Source organism: Melospiza melodia, chromosome 5, assembly GCF_035770615.1.
Source record: "Melospiza melodia melodia isolate bMelMel2 chromosome 5, bMelMel2.pri, whole genome shotgun sequence".
Classification (NCBI taxonomy): Eukaryota; Metazoa; Chordata; class Aves; order Passeriformes; family Passerellidae; genus Melospiza; species Melospiza melodia.
Window position 1 is genome coordinate 26,117,183 of NC_086198.1, and position 15,114 is coordinate 26,132,296.

Below are 15,114 nucleotides of genomic sequence, written 5' to 3' on the forward strand. Positions count from 1 at the left end.
TGAGAGGAGTAGCAGGGTCTTGGGGTGTCCCCGCTCTGCCTATTGCATCTCTACAGGTGTCTCAATGCTGACAACATGAGGCTGGAGCTCAGCTCTTTCCCAAAGCACTACGGGAGATGGCAGGGAAGTGCTTTGAGAGCAATGCCAGCATGGGTGGGGGCAAATGAGAAGAAAATAAGGCCCAGCAGTTAAGCCACCATGCTTTCTTTTTTGGGATCGCTGGTCTCCTTGGAAGGAGAGCAGGCATGGGGACGCATGAGATAACTTATCGACCTCTCAGCTAAGGGCTTCAGGCATTGCCAAAAACTGGCAAGCAACTCCCAGCAAGGCACAGTGGATCAGAGAAGCCATTAAACTGACAATTTCAGATGAACAGTTGCTCATACCATGCTTAGTACATGGCATGTGTACCTTCTGAAAATACAGGATTCAGTCTATATCTGCGATGGAGTAGTTGCTGTATGTCAAGGGCTGGAAAGTGCTACTGAAGGCTTCTTCTTGCTTTTGAATGAAATGCCCCAAATGTGTCGATCACCTTTTGGGTTTCTGAAGCTTAGAGGGTGCTGCTGTATCCTGGGTTTCCCAGCAAATGAGGGAGCTATGCTAAAAAATCAACTAGCCATCACAGACATAGAGCAAAGCCGTTGATTTTCACGGTGAAAGATCTCCAACCGAGTCACGATGCTTGGGGAGAAATGAAAAGTGAGCATTTTTGGGGGAGGGCTGTATGTAATGGGTGACAGGTACAACAGCATCTGTTTGATGGTTACGCTGAGTAAGGTATGCATTGAGGCACTGAGCACTGTGCTCCTGCTGCCAATGCATAGATCTGGGGTTTGGTGCAGAAATAAAATGGGAGGCATTGCAAGTGAGAACAGAGTGGGGGCTGCAATGAAACACACCATATAAAAATGCCATGACCTCGCAAATAAAAACACGAAGTTGGGAAAAAAAAAAGCATACACAACTAAACAATAAACTATGCTGGGTAAATGATACCACAAAAATGAGAAATAAACAAAGGAAGCATCATCTAATCTCATCTATATATATATGTAAACATACATATATATATATACATACATACATTCACACGCATACACATATATATACATGTCTATTCATAGTCTTTTGATTTCAAAACTGTGAGGGTAATTTCCTTTATTAACTACATCATCTATATGTGATGCAATAAAAGTGAACTAAAAAAAATTACATTTGATATGCAATGTTTAGCTTTACTCCCATACTTGTCTCTCTGTAGGGCTCTAAACGACAGCATGAAGAAAAGGAAAGAAAAAACAACAAGTAAGCTTACAGCGACAGTAGGAGAACATGAGTAAAAAGCAAATTGATGATATGCAGAAAAGAGAGTTAACGGAAATAATTTCCACTGCCCAGAATACATGAATTTGTTATAAGGTTTATTTCAGGTTAAAAATATTGACATTTTAGACAGAAAAAAAATATTTTACGCGCAATAGTCAATAGTCTACATTTTTATTTAAAAAAATTATCACATTTAAACTGTTTTCCAATGCCATTATAAAATGTTCAGCGTGCAACACAAATGATAAAATAATAATGCCAGGAAATTTAAGAAAAGTTTAAAGTTGGTAACGGTCATGCTTGAAAAGACAGGCATTGTCAATGTTACTTCCAAAGTCTTAAAATGAATGGCTTTACTTACTGTTAGGTATAATAACCCCTGGTAGCTGAAACTGAATTCTGTTTCCTTACTAAAAATGTTTTGCCGTCCATCTTTTGCAACAGTGCTTTGTAAGAGTATGACTTTGCTCATCATGGGGCTGCTGGCATTTTACAAACTTTGGTAAGTGTGATTTTTACTTTAACCAACATATGGCAAACTACATGGACTTGGCAAAAAAAGAAACAAACAGAAAAAAAAAAAAAGAAGAATAGTAGTTTGGATAATGGCATTGCTAGAGGAAACTATTAAGAAAGGCTTAAAACAAGAAAAGTCAGAGAATAAGATGAAGAGGCAGTGATAACGCTCAGCTTCCCACTCCTCAGCTGTCTGTTGGATTTTAAGTAGAGCTTGCTAATGGTCATTAATGCTTGTGGACACCTTCTCTCAGAATTAATTCTGACCAAAGGTGTTGGGCTGTTTTCCTGCTTTGGAGAGACTGAGCCAGTGTATGTCCCTCAGCTTCCAAGGACAGTGAGCACTCGGCCCCTGACCTACCACCTCCTCCTCCCTCTACACTCTGTGTCCTATCAAGGAATTGCTTATGTCACTGGAATTTGGCCTTTTAGGGTCTGATTCCCCACCTCTTTTCAAGGGTAAGTTTTAGAACTTCCTGCCCCTGGTGATTGCCTGCCACAGATGTGGCAGCTTTGGCTTAAGCAGAGACAGTATTTTAAAAGACGTATCTGGGGAGGGGAAAAGAAACAGGTGGAGCAGATCAGTCCCTTGTTCCTTGGGGTGTCCTGCCCCATCCATGGCCAGCACCAGAAGTGGTAAATGAACGTGCAAAAGAAAGTCACGGCCTTAGAGATGTGGAATGAGTTAGTTGGATGGTGTTAGCTTGCAATGCTCACTGCACGCCAGCCACAGCCAAGGCACACCCAGAGATGATGACAGCATCTACTTTTACAATGCACTCTCCTGGCTTTAGCATTCCTGCTGGTGCAGCATCCCCAGAGGGCCACCGAGACCACTAGGCCTGGTTGGTTTTGCTACCCTTCATTTCTGCCACGGGATCTCCTAATATTCACACTTTGTAACTGTCCAGGGACCTAACCAGTTTGAAAACTAATAGCTATAGCAGTTCTGTGGTCATTTCAGGAGGTCACAGCCTCCTGAAAACAATGGGTTAGGTTCTGCTCCCTCTGAAATCAATGGTAAAGCTCCAGGAGCTTAAATGGGACCAGGGTGGTCCCATTCTCTTTCTTCACTTCCCATGGATGAAGCCGGGACAGATTTCTCCGTTACTTATCTAACTGTGTTGAACAGAATAGCACTAGCAAAAAAATTATGCTGTTTTTGTGGAATAACATTCTGTTAGCTCAGGTAACTGTATCAGATTTTAGTATTAAAAATTTGAAGACCATAAAATTATTAAAATAAATGTAACACACATATATGCCCATATTGCCTGGGCAGAAGCACCCAGACCTGAACATCAGGATTCCTCTTAAGGTGAATGCTGACTCAGCATTACCTGTTGCCATTTGATTTAAAAGACTCCCATAACTTAAGGTTATCATGCAAGAAACTAGTCAGAACATCAAAGTTCATTTCCACATTTGCAGTACATTGAAAATCTTAAAACTCACAGCATTTCATGTTTAACAGTAGCCCCTTTTCAAAAAAGCATTCTTGGAAACAAATTTATTGCACAAAGTTAGCATAGTTTTGGAAATTAATAAACAGCAAAAAGGATAAACACATGTGCTTTCTTTGTGCTTTGAATGCAAATACCCTACTGATACAGTTCAACATCTATTTCTGTCATAAACAACATGCTGCCATAGAGTACAAAGGGGGCTTTCCTGCTTGCATTATAACCATCTGTCCTGGGTTGACTACTCTGAACCAGGACACCATCATTATTTTCCCTCTCTTGGATATCCTTTACTGGGAAGTGATGCCTTCATTGAGAGCGGAGAGCTGACAGAGTGCTGGCACACTTGCACTGGAATGTAGTGCTACTCTATAGTGATTCAGCCACCTTACAAGGAAGACCAAAAAAATAATCCAATGGAAAGGGCAGAGCAGGATGGAGCCACCAAGAGACAGGAGATGTCAGAGCTCACACTCCCCACCTCCTCAGGCCCTGCTTAAACACATCTGCCTCTCCCTCACAGAAGCACCAGGACATCAGCTTACAAACACTGTCCCTTCCCACAGAAGCCAGAGCAGAGACAAACATGTAGGTGACAAGAGAGTGATTTCCATAGCAGAAAGCTCCATCAGGTACAACTGATTCTGCCTGTCTCTTTTCTGTTGCCAAAAGGAGGATATCAAATATTATCTAGATCCACTACACCTTCTTTCGATTATTTTTTCCCCTAACAACACAGATAAAATGTATAAATGCAAACGGCAAAACATTTCTTATTTCAGCTCTGCTCTTTGGAGCTGGCCTACACTTCTTGCTTCAGCTGTCATTTTTCTTAGAGATCAAGGGCAGTTTTGTTTTATTTTGCATTTTACTCCCTGTGCAAACCAGTGCACTGCTGGCCACATTTCTGCAGGCCATTTCAAACGAGAGCAGCTTTGGTGGCAAAGGCCAGTTTAGCTTCACTTACCTTCAGCGGTGCTCCTGTTTCTGAAATGAATGGTTTAACAAGGAAATGCGCTGACAACAACGAGAGGAATGAATGTGTCTGACAAAACACACACACACACACAAGTCCAAAACAATACAAAAGCAAGGAGACTGAAAAAAAAATCAAAATCAAAATACTGTGAATGCTTTGAGAAAAACTGACAAAAGTCTTTCAAAGTGAATTGGATTGCTCATGGAAAAATAGCATCTGGAAGATGGAAAGATGCACTGAAATGAAAGGGAGGGGAGAGGATCTTTTTTTTGTGCCCAGTTCCAAAAAAAAAAGTGTGTGTGCGTGGGGAGAGAAAAAGTAAAAGGAAGAAAAAAAAAAGAAAGAAATGGGCCAAAATAAGCCACAGAAAATGGAATTCTCACTAGAAAAATTAGAGAGAAACTCCAGCACACCTTGTGCGTTGTACATGCTGACAGAAGGGTTGTTATAGACCGCCGATTCCCCGAGCAATGTATTATAAGGGTTGTTAGTGCCATGAGGACGAAGCAGAGCATTGGTTATAAGATGATTAGCCATGGCTCCTGGAGCAGCCCGATAGAAAGACAGAGAAAAAAAACAACAAAAAAGGTCAATCAGGCAAATGTGGTATTAAAAAAAAGGGAAAAAGAACATTCAGAATGACAACAGTTGAAATAGTCCTGATTACAAGCAGCCAGCTAATTAGACTCGGAAAACTGTATGCCACTAAAGCAGAACAGATGTTACTGACGATGCACAAATCCAAACCAACGCAAAAGAAAATGTATCAGAAAGCGGATAAGCTACATTTATGGTGGTTCCCCAGTTGCTCGGAGTGTAAGCAAGGCTGCGCCCACATGCTTGCTACAAAGAAAGAAAGGAAGATGGCAGCCTACACAATGTGGGGGGAAAAACTCTCCGGAAAGTGCCAAATGAATAAAAAAATATATATATAATGACTAACAGACAACAGCACATTCAACTCCCACTATGTGCTAGGATCTCTTTTGCCAGACCTTCACAACGCATCTAAATCAAAAAAGCAGAATTAAAGAGAAAGGATGGAGAATGCAGCCTCTCCAAAGGCTCTCAGCATTTTTCAGACAGCAGCTGTTTCTCATGTCTAAGAGGGCAAGTTTCACTTCAGCTACTTCTCTGATATCACCATCAAGAGCATCACAACCACCTGAATCCATCCTGGAAGGTGAGAGCACTACAGCTCTGCCAGGCATTTCTACCAGGAATGAGAGTGGCCACAAAGTGCATGTCTCAAGGCTTTCTGTGTGCTCCACAAACACCTTGATTCACCACTCCAGCACCTCTTTGCTGCTATTTCCAAGCACTCAGCCAACAGTTGTCCTTTGATCTTTGGTTTATTTCCTTGGAGACGCAGCCTCTGGACCTGTGCTTTTTGGGATCATCATGGCTTGGCAGGTGGCAGCAATTCCTATTGCACGCATCAATCCAGCAAGCAAAGTCTCCCCCTACCTTTTAGCTGACCTACATGATGAAAAACCCTTAAGCCCTTGCTCTGAACCTCATCTAATCTCCAGAGACATGACCGAATTAAAAAAACCTGCCCTTCAGGGCCCTTCCTACTGAGTTCTATAGCAGGAAGAATGTCCATGGTTTTTAATCTCCAGGACTAAACTGTAAAAACAAAACCTTTCCACCAGGAAAGTAAGTAATTGGTGGGGCAACTAGAGCTGGTTAGCACAGTACTGTCAGAGGGCTCACATCACCTGGCTGTCACCAACATCTGATATCCTCAACCCAAAGCAGTAACTGAAAAGCCAATCCTCAAAACCAGTAACTCTTTCAGGAATGCTTTTACCAGTGTCTGAGGCATGGAGACCCCATTTGCCTCTTTCAGGTGTGGAGGTGCCTCTGTGCCAAGGTGAAGGCTGTCTTTGTGGGGCATGTAGGGCACTGGGTACAACCTCTTTGCATGGAGTTGCTGAGGATATACAAGCCCTGAGGACTCTGACTAGTACAAATCCCCTTAGCAGGGAGTTCTCTGAAAGCTCACACCTACTAATTATTTCCAGAAAGGCAAAACCAGGCCAAACCTCAGGTTAGGTGGAGGCTGCCGTGCTTGTATGCAGGCCTGGGATGACATTTCCCCATGTCTCTGCAGGTAGAGGAGGGAGCAGACAGTTTCTTGCCTCTCCCCCATCATCCCCCAGCACTCCCCAGCCCCAGGCGTATGGCATTAGCAGGTCACTGAATCGGTCTTTTGAGCACAGGACAAAGTAGAAGGCAGTGTTGTATGGGGGCTGCATGCCAGGGAGGCTCCTCAACACATGCAGCTGGAAAAAAACAACTTGTTTTCTCTCACCTGATATTTTTGTCTATGCTGATGGAAAGCAAGATGAGCTGCTGTGTTTGAAAATAAGGAAACAAAGCTGTCTCCTGTAAGAAAACATTATATGAACGCTTAACTAAGTAACCTTGAATGTAACTAATAGGTAAATGAGTCAATTCTTTCTTTCTGCTAATGTGTTTTCTCTCAATCTCACATTCATCTGGCATGAGAGACTGTAGGAACAATTTCTCTTCTTGTGCTAGTTTTATACCAGTGAGCACTAAGGCCATTAAAATTGTTTCTGCTTTCATCCCACTTTTAATCAAGCCAGGCCATAAAAGATTCAAAAAGGGGCTCACTTTTATACAAGTAATGAGAAAGTCCAGAGTTAATGCCAGCCATAAACTCATGGGTGATATAATCCTCCCATCTGAGATTTAACCCAATCTCCAACTCAGTCCCTATGAGAATTGATATGAAAAATATACCCTTAGTGGGCTTTTGAGCACTTTAGCTCAAGGTGTCTTTAAATGCCAGCTGCTAGAAAGAGCATCTCACCAATATATCCACACTGATCTTGTCTAGTGAACCCCAGCAGGCAGGAACAAGCTGATCCTACCAGGGCTGGGCAGGAGAAGCTGTTTTGCATGAGGGATGCTCTCAGACTGTGACAAGAAAGAGGGGATCAACCTGTGTAAGCACTTAAATGTAGGTTTGGCTTGCTTACATTTGCCGTTTGCCAACACGGCGGGCTCTGCAATGAGCTGAATTCACATAAATATGGCTCTTTCAGACAACTTTTAATACATATCCATGCTTGACTAAAAACTTGGCAAAAAAAAAGTTGAAAATACAGAATAAGTAAGTAATTTTTGCTCTCAGATGTGTAAAAGATAGGGCTTGGTACTACAGTGACCCATTCCTGTATGGGGCAACCGAGCAAAAATACTCCATCTTCTGCTTTCCTCTCCCTTGATTTCATTAAGATTTTTTAATTTACTGTTCAAAATGCCACTTTCAGTGGCAGTGCTGAGTAAGTCTACTTGTGCAAATCCAAAACAAACCCTCAGCCAACATGTTTTGATATCTTTCAATACATTCAGAGACCAAACTGGGCCCTAAGCGCTCTGCAGCTTAGGTTCCCATTGTGATGAAGTGGCAAACTTCTTACTCTGTGCACAACACAATAAATGTAACTTTGGCATCTCAAATACGAAATTCCATGTACCCTGTATTCATAAATTTGGGCTCTTGTTTCTTACTACCTGCTCTTGAGTTGCAAAATTCCCAGCCTAAAAGGGTGCTGAGAGAGGATTGCATCCAGGGTCCAAAAAGCCCACAGTTAAAACTTTTGATAAAACAGTAATACACCAACCCCCCCCCCCCAAAAAAAAAAAAAACAAACAAAAAAACCCCAAAAAAACAGCAAACCTCTCATTATTTGGTTTCTCTTTCCCAGGAGAAAGAATGAAAAATGTAATACCAGACATACATTTAAGTATCATCTTGGCTTTTTCATACCACTTTATCATTGCTATAGCAACCAACGGGACTATTAGGAAGAGCGGATTAGGTCTGCAGATGAGGCAGGAGCAGAAGGAGCAGGTAGACTATGGAACTATGACCTCATTTGCATGAAAATAGCCTTGGTAATAGAAAGCCAACAAAACCCCAATAAAGTAAGCACGGGATCATAGCAGCATGCTCTCCCAAAACACCATGGGGGACAGCAAGGAGGGTTATTCTGCAGTCCTGTGTACGGGTGTGCATCGCTGGGGCTGCAATACAAAGGTCAGTGCATGTCCAGGGGCCCAAACACCAGAAAGATCAGGGCTGCAAGTGCCTGCTGACCACCTGGAATCTCCTCCCTGTCAGAGCACTCTTGGGAAGGGATCCCTGGCAGCCATCAGGCCCGGCGTTGGCAATGTGCCTAATATCTTCAGCAGGCAGCAGTAATCATCACTTACTTTTATTTGTTCACTTACTGCTGGATCCTTGGCTCTCAGCATCTGTGGTGCAACACAGACCTCTCCCAGCAAACCCCATGGCTCTGTGTCACCCATGCTTTCCTACATTCCAGCAACAGCAGCCCCTATATAGATCCCTCCTTTGTCATCTGCTGCACCACCTAAGGCCAGCCCACAGCCTCCACTCTTCATTTAGTTAGGGGAACTGCCTTCTTTCCAGCTGTGCTGAATCATCTCCAGTTCTGCCAGTCAAAGGCACCCAACAGAAAGGAAATGCATTCTGTCTCCAAATCCCAATCATGCTGTATACGTGTGGGGGCATGGAAAAAAGATGGGCTCCAACCCACAGGTTCACCTTTTTTTACACCATGATGATATCATCACAACCAGCAATCGTTTAACAGCAGAACTCACACCTCTATAAAAATATTCCCTGCAACCACATTGGTACAACTATAGTCCCAAGTCTCCTTGTTTCCACTGTTATTCAACCAAAGTTCAGAACAAAACACAGCTACCAGGTCAGCTCTAATATCCAAAATTACATTCAAATCTGGGTTTCTGGAAAGGCCAGTGCTCAGCTCAAGGCTACCTGAGGCTAGATTTCCTCAAGTGGAGGATTTGCAGGCTGTGATCACAAGTAGAAAGAAATGATGGTCTTTCAGAAGGCAAGTATTTCCTGGGTAACACACAGATGCTCCTGCTCCTCTCACAGCACCAGTGATCCTCACGATCCAAGCACCACAGATCCAGCTGTGCTGGATTTAAAAGGCCAGGAGAAGCCATGGCCTGTGCTCAGGGTGCAGGGGGAGATCTGGAGGGTTGCACTTTTGACTCGCAAACTGACAAAAACTGTTAGGAAAACCAACCAGGACAAAGATTAAAATCCCTCAAGTTTTAACATCACTGTAACCAGACACAAAGGATCCAGATAGCGACACTTAGCTGCTTTCTGTGGCTATGAAAGTAGGTATTATTTTAATGACAGTATGCAACCAAATGGAATCTTTTTCTTTCCTTTCTAAGGCAGAAATTGATGTCTTTGATGCAGGACAACATTGAATGCAGAGATAATTTTTTGGAAGAGATTTGTGTAATGACTGTATGGGAAAGCTGCACCTTGTTAAACATAAGCGTGGTTTATTCACTCACTGAAAGCAAAGGATGAAAATTATGATGACAAGCACATGTTGCCAGACTCCAGAATGCATCACTCAGGAATAAAATTCAAAAAATTTCTTGTGGGCAGCTGGCTGACAAAGCCACACAGGTTACCTTGAATCATCTGCATAGTCTACCCAGCTGGAAGGGAAATGGATTCAACTGCTCCTGCAGATTTTCTGAATAATACTGTTACTCACCACTGCTCTGCCTGGCTGAAAGGGTTTGAGCAGCACTGCTTTAACTGGGATCATCTGTCTGCACAGGCAACACTACCACCATGTATCTTCCTTGACTTCTGGTCTTTTCAATTGCATACCAAAATATTTTTGGTATGTGCATTTTAGCAGTGGACTGGAGAGATTTCCCCACTACTGAGCAGATGTGACAGAAGAGCAGTTTTGCTGAGAAAGGAGAATGGACCAGCTTACAAATTAAATTGGATGAACTATTCAATGCTTTAAAAATGTCCATACAAAATCAGTATTTTCCAAATTAAATGTTTTCACTTTTTGTTCCAGAAGAGTGGCTGGTAAAAAAGCTGACTTTGACTTTTTGTAATATTTCAACTTTTTATTAGAGTAGAAACAGAAATAATTTAGAAAAAGCACATCTGCGTCATAACAAAATGTTTCATTGCCTCTGACCCAGCAATTCCAAAATTTAGATTTTCTTGGGCTTTTTTTTTTGTTTGTTGCAGGAGGAATTACATGTACTGCTGTGTTTTCAATCAATCTCAGTCCTGTTTCCTCCCTGCTTTGCCAGCAATGTGGCTCCCTTTCCACAAGGTAAGGGCACAGTGCTGTACTCCTGCCTGCTCTGACCCCTGGAACACCCAACTTTTCTTGTGGTTCACATCCACCATGAACCAGGTCCCTCAGCTTCTTGCACACCATGTCCTTGACTTCAGACTGCCCTGCAGGGACAAGTGACAGCCAGGAAGAACATGGACCACTCCCTGAAGATAGAACAGTTCCTGAGCTATCAGGGGACATGGTTTAGCTTGGACACAAATGATGTGGTAAGAGCTCAGTCTTCCTCTAAGTGTCCACTAAAACAACCCCATAACACACTCTGCCTTACCCAAAGTGCAGTGAATAGCTCAGACTTGAGTGTCACTGGAATGGCCTCTCTGCAGTGATTTCAGTTTGTAAATTCTGGCTGGTTTTATACTTCATTCACTATTAACTTATTCCATTTTGCTCCCAGGGAAACAAAAGTAAGTTTTTAGGAGTCAAAGCTCTAGTTTTCTTCGAGACTTTCCTTACCAGCACTGTGTTCTTTTCTACAGGTAGAGCTTTCAAGTATTTAATGAATCCTGGTCTTCTATGTGTTCAAAATTTGTTTTTACAATAAATTCAATTATGACAAGCAAATTCACACATTTGCTGGAGGACAACAGGTATTTTCAGTATTTTTCCAAGTTCCTTCCAACAAATGCTCTGACATTTATATTTATCAAGCTCTGTTCTTACAATAGCCAACAGGATTCAGTTAATAAACTTCAATAAACTTCCCTATTAAATTTCTCTCAAATAGGTTTGTTGTCACTTGCAGCATCTAATCTATTCATTGTGAAGCTATTAATACTGACTGCAGTGAAATGGAGTTTCAGTAAATGAGGTTGTTAAGCTCTGGGCCATCTTCTGCCACATGAAACATCCCGTGCTTTTATGCAGAGACAGGGGAGTGAAAGTATTTCTTTGTCTCTTTTTTTATCCCCTTCCTTTCTTTGGCAATGATTTTAGATGACAAACCTTTGCTGGATTATAATCTGCAGGCCATGTTCAAAACACACAGCTAGTCCACATCCATTTATAAGTATTTGCTCACTTGCTAATAACTTTTTCACTGCCTGGGGCAGAAACATTGTCCCAGGATGGGACATTTCTTTATAACACCACTACCCCTTACAAGGGTTTACACCACATTGTATCTTGACTATACAAACATGCATTATCCCCAATTGTTCCTGTTTACTTCTCACTAAACCTGAGGCCTCACCCAAGATGTGCAGAGAGCCCTGCCTGTGGTGAAAACTGGACCATGATTCCAGGAATCTATAAAAGCAGCTGTGCTTTCTTCCTTCCTCCTTCACAGTCACCATATCAAGCCTGCTCTGCAGCAATACTCTGCCAGATCTAATACTCCCCAAAGCCTGCTCTGATTTCAGAAATTGCCTTGCCCTTACTTTTCCTCTTTAAAGCTGATCCACCTAATGACTGAACTTCCAATTATATGGCTGTCAATCCTAAAATCAAAGCCAGTTCATAATATCTCCCAGAGGAAGAATGTCATGTCACTCACTGAAATCACTGCAACAAATCTCAGCTAACTCAGTCCCAGGCAGCAGAGAGGCAAAATAAACCAGGAGAATATCAACAATGGGATTAATTTTGCACATAGGCAGAAATAAGAGTTAAACTCCCTAAGTTTTGATCCCTGATGCAGAAAATCATAATTTTTCTAGCATAAAATGTACAGCTGATTGAGAAGGGTGGAGGGGGATGAAGATAAAAGCCACCAGAAGCAATTTGCTAGTCCAAAAGGCTGATGACTTTACCTTACAAAGAGAAAATATTCTTCCGCTGTCACCTACTTGGAACTTCTCTTTACTTCATATATGATTATCAGGATGGCTCATTTTGAGGCCAGTTACTGACATTTAGCCAAACCAACAGTTGCTTAACAGGGTTGCAGAGATTTCTTTGGCTTACAAACAGGAATCCCTTGTGACAGAACTGGTGCAAAGGCATGTGGATTACTCCCTCCAAATACACCCTCCATCTAGGCAGTGGGTTCCAGGAGGGGGTATCCATGGGGTCAGGGGAGAGTAAGTGTGTCTGCAGGAGTCACAAGAGGGAACAGAAGCAGCAGAAGGGTGGGGAGGATGAAACCAAAGAGCTTCATCAGGAAAATGCCTAATGGTGGTGGGGACATGGAGAGGTAAAGGAACAGCCTCCTGCAGTGGGTAGACTGGAAATTTTGAAGTTCTGATATAAATGGACTATGCTACTTCTTTTGCAGGCTGTCCCTGGAGGTGTGAGCACTAATACAAGCACTCAGGATGCTGGGACAGTGAGCACCCTTGAACACCAATCTGCCCAGTGAAGAGTAGGATTTGAGCAGCTGTGGATGGATGAGAAACTGGAAAACAGGCCACAGGCTGCCTTTGGATTAGCAGGGCAGTGCTGTCAGGGATTCTACCCTGCTTTTTACCCCTTGATTTCCCCCAAACAAGCAGCACCTCCAAAAACCCCCTTCTCAAGTAGCAGTCTTGACTTCAAAAAAATTAGAAACTGAACAGCTAATCATATTCCAGAGGGGGAAGAGACTGGCACTGCTGCTGCTGTTTGTGGCTAAACCAGAGGCCTCCAGGCTCCAGGACCGATGGACCCCTTGACACACAGAATAAATTTCCCAGGACTAAGGGCTTTGCCATGTGAAGTATGATGCTCAAGGGCAAGGACTGCTGCATCCCTCAGGTTCGTGCTGCAGGTTGCCCCTGCCAACTCAGCAATGGTCAGCACAGACAACATTAGGCACTGACACCTCTCAGCACTCTGCACAAAGGGACAGGTTGGGGGGAGAGTGCTTTGTTTTAGATTTGAAGCAATGACAGTGAAGAAGTGAGATTTGCACGTTGACAGATGATGGTCTCTGAACGGTCACTGAGGCTGCTGTCCCTGCCAAAGGCCAACACAGGTTCAGCTTTGATAATTCCTCTGCATTTACATCCATCAAACCCTGAGCATGACTGAAAACAGAGCTCAAAGCTTTTACAGCATCTGCAGGGGGTATTCAGTTTTAAACAGATGCGGCTCTTGCTCCACACCACATACCCAGCTGTGCAGTGATGGTTCTCACAAGACCAAAGTGTCTGCAGAAGATGGACACTTTTCTTTAGCCCAATTGTCTTTGAGCTGTTAAGTGCTCAGAAACCAAGAATAATGTGCATTTTCATATCCATGAATATTTTGGTGAGTTCCCTTCAGCTATCTACAGATGCATTCATTATCAAGGAGAGCAACTGCAGGCACCTTGGACATCCTGTGAGTCCTCTGCACTAAAACTGCTTACCCCAGAACCACAACTGGAACAAGAAATAATGGGGAAAGAAGCGACCATTAACACTGCTGCCAACATGCATGTTCATATAGCCACAACTCATTAATTTGAGTAAGTCCCCACACCCTAAAATGATCTCTCTGAAAGAAATGACATGAAAGCTGACTGACTTAACAGGAGAAACTGGGGCACTGTTTGCTGCCAACTATAAAAAAATACAACAAATGCAAAGAAAATGGAGGAAGTATTTATTCTCTAATATCTTCAACCCACAAGAGAAGCCATAAGTGTTAGAGTAGATAAGAAGTGAGACAGACTGTGATAGATTATTTAGTGGTGTCCTCTGAATATCCTACCAAGATGAGCAGAGGCACTTCCATCTCTCCTAGAACTTGGCTATTTGTTTTACATGCAACATAAATTTAGCAGAAATCTCTGTCACACTGGTCATATTAATCCATCAAGGAGCAAACAAGCATCTTGAGAAAGGCTGATGCATGACAACAGTAGCACTTCCACTGTCCAAATTTCCACCTTCTCTCTGCTTTATCTAGGCAGCAAAGGGTCAGCATTGGCAAATGGGTTATAATGAGCAGCAATTGCACTTTGAAGTGTACCAAGGATGGGCTTTGAGATCCCTGGGGAATCCAAATTCTGCTCCTTCCTTTTTTTTCCTTTTTCCCTCCTCCCCTGCTTGCCTGTGCTTTTCAGCACACCAAATTCCACCCTGTTTTCACTGCTGTATTGGCCAGTTATGTCCACACCATGGCACCCATCATCCCTGCAGACAGCTAAAGTGAAACTTCTTGATCTTGCAGCACTGAGACACATCCAGCAGCCCTCATCTCTCAGCAGAAAGGGCAGATTTGGTGACCAAAACCTGACTTACTGCAGTGTCTCAGGGCTAACCTATACCTCCTGTCTTCCAGAGTGACAGTCTCCTACCAAAGGAAGAATTTAACCTTCTACTGGTGTTTTCTAAATAACTGCTTCTGAAAAATGCAGGAAAGTAAATCCACCTGAAAACAACACACACAGTTGTCCCTGCTGAATTCACAGTGCAGCTACGATTTCAGCCTGGAAGTCACAGCTTAATTATATTTTTGGGTGTGTGGAAGGAATTTGACGGGAGATTTCATTTAGGAAACAATCAGGTCTCGGTTGGGCTAGAAATCAGGATATTAATGTTCTTCATTTTAATTTTCCTCTCTGACTCAGATTCCCACTGTTTGAATTTGAGCTCAATTTGTTCTGTTCATTATGAAGAAATCCACATGAATTTGACATTAAACTGCTTACCTCTGAAAACAGTAGCAATAATTTCCCTTTTTCCTGTGTGTGTTTCAG

The 15,114-nt window shown here is 42.7% G+C and overlaps 1 protein-coding gene across 13 annotated transcripts in view; it reads right to left on the bottom strand.

Annotated features, from left to right (window-relative positions):
* ADGRL3 (adhesion G protein-coupled receptor L3) overlaps positions 1 to 15,114 on the bottom strand; it is a 491,811-nt gene that overhangs the window by 13,165 nt on the left and 463,532 nt on the right. For 8 of the 13 annotated variants that reach the window (XM_063156644.1, XM_063156645.1, XM_063156648.1 and 5 more), the window contains one exon: positions 4,701 to 4,829. The exons of 4 other annotated variants lie outside the window; for them this stretch is intronic. In XM_063156644.1, coding sequence (XP_063012714.1) covers positions 4,701 to 4,829 — 129 coding nt within the window. Of the gene's footprint in view, positions 1 to 4,700; positions 4,830 to 6,604; positions 6,679 to 15,114 lie in introns of all 13 variants that reach the window. One more of the 13 variants, XR_010027766.1, reaches the window with a different exon arrangement.